The sequence below is a fragment of the Antechinus flavipes genome, chromosome 4 (genome assembly GCF_016432865.1).
Source record: "Antechinus flavipes isolate AdamAnt ecotype Samford, QLD, Australia chromosome 4, AdamAnt_v2, whole genome shotgun sequence".
NCBI lineage: Eukaryota > Metazoa > Chordata > Mammalia > Dasyuromorphia > Dasyuridae > Antechinus > Antechinus flavipes.
Window position 1 is genome coordinate 149117805 of NC_067401.1, and position 16566 is coordinate 149134370.

The following is a 16566-nucleotide window of genomic DNA, read 5'->3' on the forward strand; positions in this document are numbered from 1 at the left end:
TGTTGAAGGATACAGAAAGAAAATCCATCCATACCGGGAACTTTTCGAGACGAGAAAGCAGAGGAACAAGTTTCCCCCCCCCCCCACTTCCTAGTCATTTACTGTCCCGAAGTCTTCACTGTCATCCGTACTTCGAGGCTTAGGCAAATAAATTAAAATCTGTGATTTATTTCACTTGCATCGGCAACTCCAGGCATGAGAATCCGTCCATGTAGGCTAGTTATAACAGTGAATGCTTTTAAAGAGTTAGGAGCCTGAGGCGCATTTTGGGGTTCTGGGACTTCCCCAAGTTTACTCAATAAATCACAGACATAAGGCAGGAATTTGTATTTAGGTCTTCCTGATGGCAAAGCCCAGAGTTCTAGCCACTGTATAATGACACATCCCAGAATAAATAACTAAGGAGGGTATATCTGGGCGCTTAAAGGATGTGCCATTCTATTAAAAGAAAGAAAAAAAGGACACTGCCTTGTCCTGGGTGGTGAGCCCTGAATGCCCTCTTTACTTATATTTGGGAATACGGTAAAGTAAATCCTGTCTGGGTGAGACAAGAGCCCTACACTCTGATAGAGGGCACTTAGGACCCAGGGGGAACTCTGGGCCGGCTTTCAGTGCAGCCGGCGAGCGGAGATCCTCCCAGTTCCCCCCCTCCTCCCTTTTTCCCTCCCCCTCCCCCGCCTTTGGGGTGAGAGCATCTCAGATGTCCAGGTAACCGCGGCTCTGGGCTCTAGGCAGCCTCTGTCTGTAGCAGCTGGGCCGGCGGGCCCGGTGCCCCCCGTCCCCCCTCCCAAACCCAATGCCTCTGCTTTAATAACAAGGGCCGACTCCCCTCTGAAGTCCTCCCCTTCCCTTTCCCCTTCCCTGTCCCGTCTAACTCTGGCATCATGAACGACCAGTACCACAGGGCCGCCCGGGATGGCTACTTGGACCTTCTCAAAGAAGCCACCCGGAAGGAACTTAATGCTCCAGATGAAGATGGCATGACCCCTACCCTCTGGGCCGCCTATCACGGTAACCTGGAGTCGCTGCGTCTCATTGTCAGCCGAGGGTGAGGTTCCCACTCCCCACCCTTCTTCCTCCTTGGCTCTTTTCTCCCCTGATGGGTCTCGGTGGTTCTTTTCCCTAGAAAATTTGAGGGAGGAGGGAGGCCTTCCCATAGCCTTTCCTTGCCCCTTCTTAGGGTGTTCATCTCCTAAGATCTGGTTTTTATCCTGTGCCCTGGAGTTCCCCTCCCCCAAAGTCCCGCTCGTGTGACCGACCTGGGTATGGGGTTCGTGTGTAATAACGGGTGATACTTATGGGGTCAGCGTGTGTGCATGTGTGTGGATAGCAAGCCGTCAGAGAGGAAGGTTTGAGGTTTCAGGTCCAGAGGTCAAGATAATGGCTTGAAAATTTAGGAGAAAGAGAGCTGCAGAAATAGGAAGAGGAAGGGATCCGGATTCTCCTTCCAAAAAAGCATCTCCGGAGGAAGAGGTGTTCTAGAGAAGGGTCAAAGATGATAGGATGGTGGATGGTATGGTGTCCTTATCTCTTCTCCACCATAAGTAGAAGAGTTGGGAAAAGGGTGGTTTTACCACCACTTGCCTGTCCTCTGGCTTCCTTTTCCCTGTCTCTCTGCCCATTCCCTGGAATTTATGGATGCTGTATTGTGCAGACTGAAAATGCCACAGCCGGCCTGCTCCACTGCTCCTGTTAATTGCATTTCCCTTCCTTCACCTCTCATCAGAAAGCGTGAAATATGACTGCCCCAGCTTTTCTTCTCTCCATTGCTTTTGTTCATCTCCCTTGGCTTGCCCTACGCTGCCCCCTGCCCCCCAAGCATCTTGTCCTGTGTGTGTTTTGAAACCATGTGTGTAACTGTGTATAGGGTACACTTCTCCACTATTTCCCCTTGAAAATCTAGTACTTTGTAGTTTCCTGTGGGGATGATGTGAACATGGAACCCAGTCATCAAGACCTTAATAAAGGGTTTAAAAACTGCCTGGAAGAAAGAGGTAATGGTTGAGAATTAAAGGACTGACACTAAAGAACATAAGGGGGAGGGATCAAGGATTTATTAAAAGCTTACTATGGGCCAGGTGCTTTACAAATATTATCTTATTTGATCCTCATAAGGATCATGGGACAAACGTGCTATCTTTTTTTTTTTTTTTTTCCATTTAAGAAAACAGGTTAATTGCCAGAGGTTAATTGATTTGCCCAAAGTCACTTAGCTCGGAAATATTTGAGGATAGATTTGAACTCCAGGCCCAGGATTCAATGCAATTCAATAAACATTCAGCAAGCACTATAAGTGCAGTAGAGTACCTAGCCTAGAATTTGGGAGACTCATTTTTCTGAATTCAAATCTGACCCCAGATTCTTACAAGCTGTGTGACCTTGGGCATGCCAGTTTCCTCATTTGTAAAATGAGCTGGAGAAAAAAATAGTAAATCACTCTACTATTTTTGCCAAGAAAACCCCAAAGAATTGTATAAAACACAACAACAGCAACAACAAAACACCTACTATTTACCAGGATCTGATAATTGATGGGGATAAAAAAAAAGGCAAAAGACAACTATTCCTGTTCTCAAGAAGCTTCTAATCTAATAATTTCCCTTTCTCCACTAAACCACTTAGCCACCTCCAAAGAGGGATGTTACAAGCATATACCAGGCATTGTGCTAAGCACTTTACAGATATCTCATTTGATGCTCACAATGGCTCTGGAAGGTAGGTGTTATTATGATCCCCATTTTACAGATGAGGAAATTGAAGAAGAGTTTGAGTCACTTGCTCAGTCATACATCTTGTGTCTGAGACAGAATTTGAACTCAGATCTTCCTGACTTCAGACCTAAAGCACTATCAAATGCTCCACCTAGCTACAGAGACTGACTCTGTGAACTTAAAAAATATATGTTGTATATTTGTACCATGTTTAACATATATTGGATTACTTGCCACCTAGGGGAGGGGGTGGGGAGAAAGAGGGAGAAATTGGAACACAAGGATTTGCAAGGATCAGTGGTAAAAAATTATCCTTGCATATGTTTTGAAAATAAAAAGCTTCAATTAAAAAAAGAATGGGAAAATATATGTTGACCGTTAAATATGTTTTTAAAATACATTTTAATATTATTGGTTTCCTTTACACTTCTATATAGTTTTAATGCATTTAAAACGTTGTTTTGAGTATGATGATCTTAGTCATCATTCTCAGAGTCTATAAGTTTCACTAGAATACCATTGGAAGTTATGACATTAAAAAAAAGAGAGAACCTTCTCCTGGAAAAAGTAGGAAAGGATCTGAACAGTTAGCCAGTCAACAAGCATTTTTAAAAGGCTTACTTTGTGACAAACAATCCATTTAAAAGGACTTTTAAAGCACTCACCAGGTGCTAGGCACTTTACCATCCAAGGAAGAGGTTTTACACATGGGACGATCACACTATATCCCCCCAAATTTAGGACCAAGTAAAATTATTTGAAAATTAATATTATGAATAGCCTTAAAAGGGTTGAGGGGAAGAAAATAAAAATCAGTTAGGGGGAATGTGAACAGGGAAGAAGGAACATTCACTCTGTTGCCTTGGTGAGGGGTATGGGTGTTGGACTGCTTATATGTTTATAAGGCACCTTCCACCTCATTAAGCTATCTCTCTGAATCACCGCTCAACATTAGGGGCCTGATAGCAAGGGATTTCAAGTGATGTAGGATTCCAAGAAGACTGAAAATACATAATGCACACACATATCTATATATCTAAATATCTCTCTACATATACATATATATATATATATATTCATAAAATGTAATCTAAACTCCCCAGGAAACTAAGGTTCTTATAGATAAAAGGATTTACCCAAGATCACTCAGTTAGCAAATGGCCAAATTGGAACCTGATTTAGTCCAGTGGCCTTTCCATTATATCACACTCTGCATGTGTAATAAGAAAAATAATAATAGTTTACCATTATACAAATGCATATATAATTCAATATAATGCCTTAAAGTTTACAAAGTTTAAATTTATTATTTCACTTGATTCCTATAGTAACCCAATAGGAACCCAATTTTTCCTATTTTGCAGATGAGGAAATTGAATTATAAAAGGTCGAATGACTTTTCCAGAGGCAGGTTTGGAGCAAAGGTGTCTGTTGGCCACTTTGCATGTGGGGTCCATATTTGGCATCCCTTCATCTGACCTGACTCTGCTTCCTCTTTTCTCTTTATCTTAATTTCTCATCCCTCCAGCTCTATTCAGAGTGGGATAACTGCCTTAGAGTAGGTTAGACACATCCCCAGGACACCAAGTCACTGGACAGAATGCCCATCCAAGAGTTCTGATTCCTGCAGCTTTTCTTTCTTCCTTCCTTACTCCCCATATATGAAAAAAAGCCTGAGGGTCTTTCATAGGCTGCCGATTTTCATCTCATTTGCCTTCAATGGAGATCTTGCTCTGGCTTTGAGAAGGGGTCATATGGAGAACCAGAGAGTTCCTGTGGCCTGAAAGGATTGTGTTGCCAGCTCCCACTTTAGAGGAGGGCTCTTGGTTTTTTGTTTTTGGGGTTTGTTTTTTTTAAACTTTGACTGTGGTCTCCTGTAAAACCAGTGGGGCCTCTCTATTTCTCTGCCATGAAACTGGACTTGGGATCCAATTAGGAAGGGAACTTGGGGGTGGAGAAATGGAGGAGAAGCTAATGAGACAAGGGAGCAATTCTTTAGCCTGAACTGGGACCTCATTAACAGCAGAATTGGGGGGGCGGGGCATAGGATAGAATAGGACTGAAGGTTTTGAATCAGTCACAGACTGGGAGAGTATGGAAGCCGAGAGTGTTCGATTACTCCAGACAGACAGGGCTTGCCTCAGACAGTGACTTTGATGGTCTTTGAGGGATGTTGTCAGTAAGAAAGGTAACAGATTTCCAAAGTATTCTATTCCAAATGTTGGTTCATAAGAAGTATTTGGGGATCACTAAAGAATATGTCTCCCACCCAGAAGGAAGGAAGGACACCCCCTAAGTAAGTTTCCTGAAACAGGCTTTGAAGCGGTAGATTGAGGAGCTCAATTTCTAGTCAATACTCTTCTCTTCCTTCCCTCACCCAGCCTGGCTTCCCCCACAGTCCCCTCCAGACCAAGGCCAAGGCCGGACACCTGCCTCTCACACATGGGCTTGCCAGGCCTGGCCCTGGTCCCTGCAAACAAAATGCACACGCTCATTTGCTAGAGGGCACACATACACACACACACACACACACACACACACACACACACACACACACAAACAGGGTTCACATAGTCGCCCACATGCATATATACACCCATCTGTCTGAGACATTCACACACTCTAACACCCCAGGCCCACCACCTCTCTGGGCCAGCTCCTCGCTGGGCAGTATGAATAATTCACTCCTCTCTCTCAACTCATCAAATATTAATCCTCTGAGATTCCCAGCCCCTGTGTGTGTCACGGGGAAGGCGGGCCTAGGCTGTGCCTTCCCCAGAGCCCCACCTTCCTACCTACCAGTGAGTAGGATGGTGATGGAGACTGGTGTACTCAGAGATTTTTAAAAATACATTTCATCAATAACAAACTCTGTTTGATAGTTCTCTGTCTAGTTTGGTGTTTCTGGCTTTCTATCTTTCTAATTCTGTGAAGGTTTTTGTTTTTTTTTTACAATAAGGGTTTTTCCCTGGGATCCATTAAGTTATTATTATTTTATATACATATATTATAAAATATATACTATATATACATATATTACAAAATATATTATAATAAATTATTTTATATACATATATTATAAAATATATATAATAAAGTTAGATGGCATAATGGTTAGAGTACTAGACTTTGAATCAAAAAGATCTGAGTTCAAATCTTATCTCAGAGACTTGCTAGTTGTATGATTCTGAGTAAGTCATTTGCATTTTCTCAGGTTCCTTACCTTTAAAATGGGGATAATAATAGCATGTAGCTCCAGGGTTGTCGGAAAGCTCAAATTACATAATATTTACAAAGTGCTCTGAAAACTTTAAAGCACCATTTAAATGCTAGTTCTTATTATTTTAATTTTTTTTTACAAATGTATTTTAATATAAGTTTCTTCTTTTATCTTATGTACTCTATGCAAATATTCTAAGAGGTCCATAAGCATTACCACAACGCCAAAGGGGTTTTTTTGTCACCCAAAAGGTTAAAAGTAAGTCTTTTAGAGTAAATCCTAGTTTTCAGTGAATCATGGGACCTGTGTGTTTGGGGATGGGATCTTTTCAGCCAGAAGACATTCTGACTCTAGGTTTCTCAGGCCCCTTTCTGGCATGGTCCACGGAGGGAAACAGTGCCTGATGATTAACCAGGCTGAGTTTCCAGGACAACCTTCCTCTCTTTGTTGTAAAGGGTAGTATCACCTGCCCCCGTCCCCTTTCCCCAATTCCTCGGCAATCAACGGCTTCTCCTGTCTCATTCCAGAGGTGATCCGGACAAATGTGACATCTGGGGCAACACCCCTCTGCACCTGGCGGGCTCTAACGGGCACCTGCACTGCTTGTCCTTCCTGGTGTCCTTTGGGGCCAATATCTGGTGCCTGGACAATGACTACCACACGCCCTTGGACATGGCAGCCATGAAGGGACACATGGAGTGCGTCCGCTACCTGGACTCCATCGCTGCCAAGCAGAGCAGCCTGAACCCCAAGCTTGTGGGCAAGCTGAAAGAGAAAGCTTTCCGCGAAGCCGAAAGGCGCATCAAAGACTGCGCCAAATTGCAGCGCAAGCACCACGCGCGCATGGAGCGGCGGTACCGGAGAGAGCTGGCGGAGCGGGCGGACACTATGAGCTTCTCCAGCCTCTCTTCCAGCACCCTGAGCCGGCGTCTCCAGAATTTGTCCCTGGCCAGCCACCTCCCCTATTCCCAGGCCACCCTCCACGGGACCGGCCGAGGGAAGACCAAAATCCAGAGGAAGCTGGAGCGCCGTAAGCACGGCGAGGGAACTTTCAAGATCTCCGAGGACGGGAGGAAAAGCATCCGCTCTCTGTCCGGGCTGCAGCTGGGCAGTGACGTGATGTTTGTCCGACAGGGGACCTACGCCAACCCTAAGGAGTGGGGCCGCTCTCCGCTCCGGGACATGTTCCTTTCGGATGAGGACAGCCTCTCCCGCGCCACCCTGGAGCCCGGCCTCGGGGCCGAGTCCGCCCACTCGGAGGTCAGCACCGACTCGGGCCATGACTCTCTTTTCACCCGCCCCGGGCTGGGGACCATGGTGTTTCGGAGGAACTATGTAAGCAGCGGGCTTCAGGGGCTGGGGCGGGAAGACGGAGGGATGGACGGGGCAGGCACTCTGCGCGTCCGGATGAGGCACTCTCCCAGCCTAGATGATGATAGCATTGGCAGTGCCAACAGCTTGCAGGAGCGCCTTGATGAACTACCGTGGGATGAGTTTGACCTGGGCTTGGACGAGGCTCTGGAGCCCGAGACCAGCCCTCTGGAGACTTTCCTTGCCTCCCTGCATATGGATGACTTTGTGGCCCTCTTGAGGCAGGAGAAGATTGATCTGGATGCCCTAATGCTCTGCTCTGAACTAGACCTCCATAGCATCAGCATCCCCCTAGGTCCCAGAAAAAAAATCTTGGGGGCCATCAAACGACGACGCCAGGTGCTGGAGAGGCCTCCTGCCCTGGAGGACACAGAGTTGTAAGTCCAAGAAGAAGGAAGTGGGATAGTAATATGATTCAGGAAGTGCACAGGCTCCTAGGACATTGAGCTGGAAGGGCTTTAGAGAGCCGCTGGTCCAACCCTCTCATTAAAATGCAACTTTCTATTAAAATAGACGCAGAGAGGGGGAAATGATTTGGTCACATACCTAGGGATCCCTTGAAAAGGAATCCTGTATTTTCTTTTTTGGATCAGCAGGAGGAACAGAAGGATTCAATAATTGAATTCTATATTCCTTGGCTTTGAGACTCGGTCTTCCTGTGTTTGGGGAGGACTGAGTTTAATCTTCAGTACCAGATACTTTATTCCCAGTTTTCAGCGACCAGGGTACTTTTGATCTTCTTAAAGTTGCCCAAGTGAGACATCTTTATGCGGATGTAGCAAGGGAAAGGAGGGTTAGATTGAACCACTTCTCATGAAACTGAGAATGTGCTTAGACTATTTCCAGTGAGACATGTATTCTAATCCCTTGCCTAGAAATCCAAGATGGTCTACCAGACATTGAGGTCCTTTCTTGAACTAAACTGCCAACCATTCCAACTCTACTACAGAGAGCACAACTCCATTGTTCGAATGTCAAATGTACACTAGTCAAAAAGATTATTTTATGGAGAACTCTCACAGGGCAAGAAAAAGGGATACAAGGACTCTCAAGGACTTTAGAATTGATTGCATGTCTTGGGGGACACTGGCATAGGACCGCCCAGCATGGTGTGCTCTCATCAGAGAAGGTGCAATGCTCTATGAGCAGAGAAGAATTGAGTTAGTTCAGAAGAAATTTGAAATGTACAAAGTTAGAGAGTCTGCCCCAAAAGACTACTTGTGTCTGACCTGTGTCAGAGCATTCCAAGCTCAAATTGGTCTGATCAGCCACAGTTGGACATACTGTAGCTTGACTCTAATGTATTGATGTCATTTTGGTCCTCTTTGAGAATGAAGGACAACGACCTAATCAGAAATTGAGAAGGGGGCTAAAGATGTCTGGCAGCTGAGCCTGGAAAAGCAGCCCCTTCTGTGGGAACAAGAAGAGATGGTTTCTGGTCCCTTTTTGAAGGGGGACACAGAAAACACCAATTTTCATTTTGACTTACAATGAGAAACTTCAAAGCACATGTTTCATGGGAAGTGATCAAAGCAGTTAGTGCCCAGTTTCAGAGGACACGTTCTAATCCTTTCTCTACTTACTACATATAACTTTAATGTCCCAGGTACCAGAATACATCCTTCCATAATTCTACTTAGTCTAGGGTTGTGGCCACATCATCCACATCTATGATATGGCTCTATAGCTGGGGCTGATTCCCTAAGGGGAACATACCAACCCCTACCAGTTCTGTGTTTTTAGGTGCTTTCCTGGGAGCATCAAAGGTATCTAAGAATATTTGTGGGAGGTAACCAGATTTTGAGGTTGGGTAGTGGGTGGGGCATTTAAATTTTATTTCCTCCAGTTTTTTCCAAGAAACTCTTCAGGAAAAGGAGACTGCCAAATTATTGGGAGTAGGGTGGATGGAGGTGTGGTGTTAGGAATGGGCTAGTCATCTCAATGGATCTTTAATATTAATTGATATTAATATTTATGAAGGACTTCACTAAGTCAAGCACCTTCTATTCTTCCCTCTCTCCACAGATAATGGAAGGGGCTTTTGCCCCAAACCAATGAATTGCAAATTGCCACAAATCTCGGTGGGACCACCGGAAGCCTCACCAGCCACAACCCAATGGCCCTTGTTTCCTTCCTGTTCTGAAGCTCCAAAAGCCTGGGTCCTGCTGAGAGGATGGACTGCTTGCTTTATCTGTTCTTTCAGGATTGTTCTAGGTCTGGGAATAGAGGATGTTCCTTTCTCTCCCTCTCTATCTCATCTTACTGTTCCCCATCTTGCAGTAACCCTGATAGGGAGGCAGAAAGTGATGCAAGTCTCACCAACCTATGTTTTGGGGTTTCTGTGATTCTAGGGGACCTGAGTATTTGGGTAGGAGAGCACAGCTTCTCTTTGTTGGGACACAGGCAAAACCAGATCTCCCTTAACTTTCTAGTGAGGAGTCAGAGCATATAGGAAGTGACCCAGGTAGAAAATGTCCTGATCCAAACCATTCCATACATACTCTCATTATGAATAGTTTTAAAGTTGTAGCCATGTTAAATCAGAGATTGCCTGCCCCACCCCTGACCTTGGCAAAAGACCCTTCAAAGAGTATTTATATGCATTAAACCCCAGCTACAGAGTAAGGGGAAGCCATATTTCCAGGGTTCTAAAGTGCTCCAACTCAGCAAAGGGAAAGGGTGCCCCAGAATGCTGGCCACCTCTTTCCTCCTAGAAGAGGGTCTTCAGACTGAGTCTCTCCCTCCAGAGAACCACTACCCAGAGGGGAGACAGCCATTCATGAGACAGACTCCTCAGCCAAAATACATTTCTGCTTTGCAATGCTGACCACTGAGAGCGTGTACAGTGCCTTTTTCCTTAACATTTGTCTTCAGCCCCTCACCCATGTCCCTTTGCTAGCTGGGGAAATAAGGAGTGCCAGACTAGGAATATGGGTTCACTTTTCAGCTCAGCCATGTGCTTCTGGCCCCCTCTCCCCCAAAACTTCCATTCCCCCTTCTTCCTCCCAATTACACAGACAGGAGAATAACAGTCCTTGGCCATCCTGCAGAGAAATTTCAAAGAGACAAGGTGACACTAGGTACTAGAGAAACAGGCTTCCGAGCTATCAGGTTGGGTATGAGTGCCCCCTGAAGTAAAGATTGGCACAAGCCAAGAGCTTCAGAGACAGCCCCTCAAAACAGAGTCATCATGAGACAGATGCTGAGTGCTGCTCCCAGAGGAGAGCTTCTGACTTAGTGCCAGTACAGACAGGTGCTAACATAATTGGCTCTCAGTTATCCGCTCTGTGGGAGCAGGGGTATCTGAAACATTTGACAAACTCCAAAGCTATGGTGAGGGATTTTTTTTGGGGGCGGTGAGTGGGAAATCATCCTCCTTTGGAAGGAAAAGGTGAGCAGTAATGTAATTAGACTTTGCTACCCTGTTTGGCTCAGTGTTACAGCATACCTGATTTGTTGTTCCTGAGCATCTGCTGGGCATGAGATGGTGGGTGGGGAGCATATCTGGGAGAATCATGGGTGGGAGCAGGATTAGGAATCCCCCATGGATATTCCACAAAGTAGATAAGTGAGAGTTGATTAACTTTTTACAGAAGATGCTGATGGTGATGATGATATTCAGAAAGATAGCAAGATAGACGGGACATAGACACAGGATACACGCTCAGACAGCCCTCCTATCTACCTTCTTCCATCCTCTGCCCTTCAGCTTGAGAAGCCCGCTAGCTTCTTCTGTCACAACTCCTAATCCTTCAGCTTCTAATCTAGCCATGATCTGGGAAGAAGCCTATGGGTAGGGGGAGTCTCACCACCCTACAGTGATGAGGGCCTTTTATTTCCTAATTCTCTTCAGGATCAGGGTTTCCAACATTTCCTCATATGCCATCCCAAGTCTGATCCTGATCATTTTTTGGCAGTTCCTCAGACCTGGGGCAACTTTTAAGTGCCGATATTTCCCCATTCAGCTCCAGGTTATCTTTTACCTCTTTATCCCATTCCTGGACCTCACCCCCTCTTTCTTTAATCTATCCCATGACTACACATACCCCTTCCCCACTTCTGTATAAATTGGGTGGGGGAGAGGGCCAGGGGTTCTTCCTGCTGTAGATTTGTTACTCATTCTGATTATAATTATTTTGTACAGAACTCTATGCCATGGTGTGGTGTTGTTGGATCTTTGGGTATTGGGTTAAGTAGGGTGGGCAGGGTGGGGAGAGTTACTAGGTCCCATCTGCAGTAAGGATTGGGACATTTGGAGGAGGGGGTAGGGAAAAGTTTAGTGTGGTCAGGAACTGAAGTTCTTGTGTTTGGGCACTCTCTTTCCTCCTTACCTTCACATTTGTACAGATCCTTCATTCTTCCCTCCTATTCAAGATAGGTCTTGCTTCTTAGGAACAAGACTAGGAGAGATAATTCAAGGGAGGAACAGAATGGATGGAAAAAGAAATGGGACCGAGTAGATGGGTGGTCCAGGCTCATTCCATTCCTAGAGCTGAGACTCTTTGTTCTATGTCCAAAACCTTAGGGACAGGTGGCAGTTTTTTTGAAGTAGATTGTGCTCAGTTCCATATCTCCAGATGCACCTCTAAGAGGGGTCAATCTCTTCTTTAGAAGTAAGACCAGCTGGACTAACAAGTGATATGAAGAATACTGGTTCTAGGATCAGAGATTCTGCATTCAAATTTCACCTCTGATGATCTTGGGCAAATCACAATCTCTATGGGGCTGTTTCCTCATCTGTAAATGAGGGGTTGGACGACTTGGCTTCTCAGACTCCTTCCAGCTCTAAATCTGTAATTCTTTGACCTCTGAAATCCCTTTCCTTTTGATCTATTTCCTTTCTATAGGCCTCAGTTTCCCTCTCTGTTAAGGTGCCTTCCAGCTCTAAAGAACTGTTGTTTGTGACAATATAGTTTAATCCGCTCCACCACTACTAAGAATTCTGCTATAGTACTCCATTTCTCCTAATTCTCCTGATCCCAGAGCTATAGTCCCCAGGACTGTGTCCTCTAGAAGTTGTCCCTGAGTTAAGGGTACAAAACTATGCTGCTTGGCTAATAGGCTCCCAGGAATCAGGTATAGTTACAGGATCTGAGAATCATTGTAGCCTCTTCCCTAAACAGCCAAATAGAGAGACAATGTAGAGCAGTGGTTACAGCATCTAGATTTGAATACCCTGTTTTGCTCCTTATTACCTGTGTGAATTGGACATCATTCAGCCTCTGTGAGGTTCGGTTTTCTCATCTGTAAGGAGAGGTGATTGGACTCAATGATCTCCAAGGTTCTTTTTAGTTTTTAAGTGATGATTGGAAGTGTTACCTAATTGTGACATTGTAGTTAAACCCACTCTGCCACCACTGTGGACCCTGCTATAGGACTCAACTTCCCTACCTGCTGCCAGAGACATATTCTCCAGAGAGTACAATATGATTTCTTCTAGAAATTGTCCCTAAATTAAGAATACAAATCTTTACTGCCCTGTAGGCTTCCAGGGATCAAGTATGGTATAGGAAAGGGATCTGAGAATCATTATAGGCTTTTCCCTAAAGGTACCAGCCAATTTCAAGGGAAGGGAGAAGAGCACATTATATAAATGCTATCTTTACATGGGTTATTTACTAAGTATTTGTGAAGCATGAAGGAATTTTGGAATATTTGAATTGGAAGAAACTTTAGATGTCATTTAGTCAAACATCCCTTTATGTGAAAACTAAGAAAAGAAATGATTTGATGAGTCAAGATGACAAATCTAGTTGGGCTAGAAGCTAAAAGCTTGGACCATGATTCAAATTTCTTGATTCCTAACTACTTATTCTGGGCATTACATCAGCAGTACCTCTTTTGTTCATACATTTTTCACTACTTTGTCTGAAGCTCTGACTTCTACCCAAGGCAAATTGGATAAAATCCTATTGAGGAATACTACTCCCTCTGTGCTCCTGGAAGAACAGATTACAGGTCCTCTTCCATTTTATTTTACCCTTCCTGGGAAGTGTTCCCTGCAATTATTTGAATCTGACCAGCAGAGGGAGATAGAGAATCACAAATGGCATCATGTTCAACTAAACATCTGGAAGTGGGGGATAATGGTAGCATGTGTAGGGGTGATTATTCTAAAGTACAGTAATTTTGGGGAAATCATTCAAGATTGTGGGACTCTCCAGGATTGTTCCTTTCGAAGCCTAAGAGATTAAGGATTTTCTCTAAGAAAGGATGAGTGACTTAGTTGGAACCATACCAAGTTATGTACAGAGGTAAAAACAGTAGGAGTCCCCTGTGGGATTTAGAATGTGTGCAGAGGAGCTCCTAATTCAGAAGAGCCAGAAGTCCTAATGCACGGACTGTTGCAAAATTGATCCCAAAGGTATTTTTTAAGTGGGATGAAACCTATGACTATAATCAATGTGTAGAGAATGAGTGAGAGAATGAATGGCTCTGGATGGGTATACCTTCTTCCAAAGTAATAGCGAAGATAAAAGGGTAGATTGGTAAAAGGTAGATATGGTGATGAAGCATTGTATGTTAAGAATATATACAATGCAAGGAAATCACGAGATGGAATGGAATGGAAGCATGATAGAAATGACTTAGGTGAAGAGCAATGAAGAAACAGAAAAACTTTCACTGCACAATAATGTTGGCACCATGAAGCTCATATATCAATATTTATAAGAGAAAAAATAGAAATTAGGGAGTTTAGAGCATAGCATATAAGGGCAATCGTGTTGAAATAGGAAAGAATAGGGAACCCAAACCTGATATTTCAGAAATTTTATCCTCATGAGGGACACAGAAAAAATGAAGAAAGAAAAATTTAGACCAAAAAAACCCTCTAGGAATAAGAAAATAGAAATCAGAAATAGACTAGAATGGAAGAGAAATTCTGCAAAGATAAAGGGCAGAGAAAAGATCAAGTTACTTAAAATAAGAAGTTGTAGAGAGGGAAAAAAATTGAGCTACCATAGTTAACTTGGCAGAGAAGTATCAAAAGGGGTGGAGAAATAAAAAAGGAAGAGGAAAAAGTCAACGGAGGCAATTTTTCCATTGACAAATACTATAGACCAGACGAGAGAGTGAAGAAGAAGCACTGAACACTTGGAACTAAGAAAAATGTCTTGTTGAAAGGGAAGAAATTGAACTTTCTGTAAAGGATGTACTTATCTGACCTCCATGGAATGATATTATAGATTGTCAAGTACTTTCATGTGAAAGCAGGGGTCAGAAGAAGAGGAGATGAGTAAGGAGGGGTTTTGTGGGGGGCAGTGCTGAGTTAGCTGTTTGTTGACATGATAATAACAAGAGGGACATCTTATCTCTTTCTGGGATATGTATAAAAGATAATTTTCAAAGACTTGTCCAATGGAATGATTACTATCCATTTCCAGTATCTTTGTGTAGGCATGAATGACATTGCCAGACACCAAAAGGAATCTTGAAAACACTACTAAAGCTTATCAAATAAACTGGGGATCTTACACACAAGTGGGATTTTTCTTATTGCTGTAAATTGAAGACAAGGACTTCAGAAAAGAAAGATTTAGGAAATGAAGATCTGGTTAAGAAGATGGTGGCTGAGAGTGAGCCATATGCTGCATCATATTTAAAAAAAAAGAAATGACAGGTTTTTGACAAGTGATGGAACAGATCTAACAATGTTTATTTAGGAGTCATGATTATTTAATCAAAAGCAGGGATTGCTTCGAGAAGATGGAAGAAGAGGAGAAAACCACCACCTACTTTTATTGATCAAACCAGTAGACAAAGAGTTTAGTTACAATGTAGGATGAAGTCTATCAGTAGAATGCCTTATGCTTCCAAAGAGGTCAAAGAGAGAGAAGCCCCATATATTTAAAATAAATATTTATAGAAGCACTTTTTGTAGTAATAAAGAAATCAAAGAAAGTTGATATCAATCAGTCAGGGAATAGCTGAACAAATTGTGGCATGTTATAATAAAATACATACGTTTTTAAAGGATATCTAGATTTTCTAGAAATCTTTACTTTCAACAAAAACTTGTGGAAAAAAGTGCATATCAGACTAGGTTTAGAACACCATTTTATACATGGACGATGTGTAATTGTATAATGACAACATATAATTGTCTCACAGTTATTAAAAATTCTAGTTATCAGTTTTTCAGTTATCATTCTCAAAATTTGCATATGTCATATGTGAATGAGTTTCTTGGAAAGAAGACACGAGAGACACGTATATCCAAAAGGACACATGCCATGGATATAAAAAGTCACATTGTAAACAATTGGAGAAGCAATAAAAGAAATACCTTCCACAACTATGCCTAAGGGAAGAATTCATAACCAGACAAAAAAAACTGATGCCAGGTGATAAAATTGTGATTTTTTGTTACATAAAATTAAATTTTTTTACAAACAAAATCAATGCAACTAGAATTGAAAGGGAAACAAATCAATTGGAAAAAAATACCTTTGCATTAAGTTTCTCAGGTAAAAATTTTATATCTATGATATATTTTGACCTAATTCAAATATATGAAAATAAGCATCATTCATTAATAAATAAAGGATATGAACCAGTAGTTCTCAAAAGAAGAAATGTAAGCCAAAAGGTCATTGGATGTGAGAACTAAGAGATCAATGATAACTTTGGAGAAAGTAATTTTGTTGAAATAATGAGGTCAGAAGTCAGGTTGTAAGGGCTTAAGAAGAGAGTAAGAGGAGAAAAAGTGTGACTGAAGTAAAATGGAGGAGAAAGTCATGGGATATGAGCAAGTTGAGGAACTGTGTATTTAGGGTGTTTGAGGGAGAGTCTATATATATATATATCCCCAAGAATTAGGGTAGGAATTAGAAAGGAGAGAAAAATTGTGATCCAGATATCAAACTCATTGAGAAAAGAAAAAAAAATGATCTGGAAGTCTGTAAACAATAGTTACTAGGATTTTGGTTGGGTAAATTGCGTGAACTTTAAGGGAGAAGAGGTTACTGAGTCATGAAGATAGGGACAGGGATTGGAAATGACAATGGGAATCAAAAGTATTTCTTTTCCCTCCTCTCAATCAGTGAACCAAAGGGAATGGTGAAAGTATTGCTAATATTTGTATACTATGACTATCCATACAGATTCTGCCAAAGCTTATAAGAAGCCAGAAATAAGAGGAGTATGTGACCATCACAGGAGCAATGACTGCAAAATCTGGGTGGGATCCTGAGGCATTTGACTTTAGCATATGCCTACCTTGGAAGGATCAATTGAGGAAGAAGCTCAATAAGAGAACAAGCA

The 16566-nt window shown here is 42.8% G+C and overlaps 1 protein-coding gene across 2 annotated transcripts; it reads left to right on the top strand.

Moving 5' to 3' along the window:
- The first annotated feature begins 678 nt into the window (after positions 1 to 678).
- USH1G (USH1 protein network component sans) lies at positions 679 to 11453 on the top strand. Of its 2 annotated transcripts, XM_051995148.1 has the most exons (3): positions 679 to 1048; positions 6459 to 7679; positions 9328 to 11453. In XM_051995148.1, the coding sequence occupies exons 1-3, from the start codon at positions 885 to 887 to the stop codon at positions 9329 to 9331; spliced, it is 1389 nt and encodes a 462-aa protein (XP_051851108.1). In that variant the 5' UTR covers positions 679 to 884; the 3' UTR covers positions 9332 to 11453. The 2 variants fall into 2 exon arrangements, with proteins under 2 accessions (XP_051851108.1, XP_051851109.1); XM_051995149.1 differs by lacking the exon at positions 9328 to 11453 and having other exon boundaries at positions 6459 to 7683.
- Positions 11454 to 16566: the final 5113 nt, after the last annotated feature.

Coding starts and splice junctions, on each gene's coding strand:
- USH1G (XM_051995148.1), top strand. CDS start 885: ATGAACGACCAGTACCACAGGGCCGCCCGGGATGGCTACTTGGACCTT. Junction 1,049..6,458: donor CGTCTCATTGTCAGCCGAGG/GTGAGGTTCCCA, acceptor GTCTCATTCCAG/AGGTGATCCGGACAAATGTG.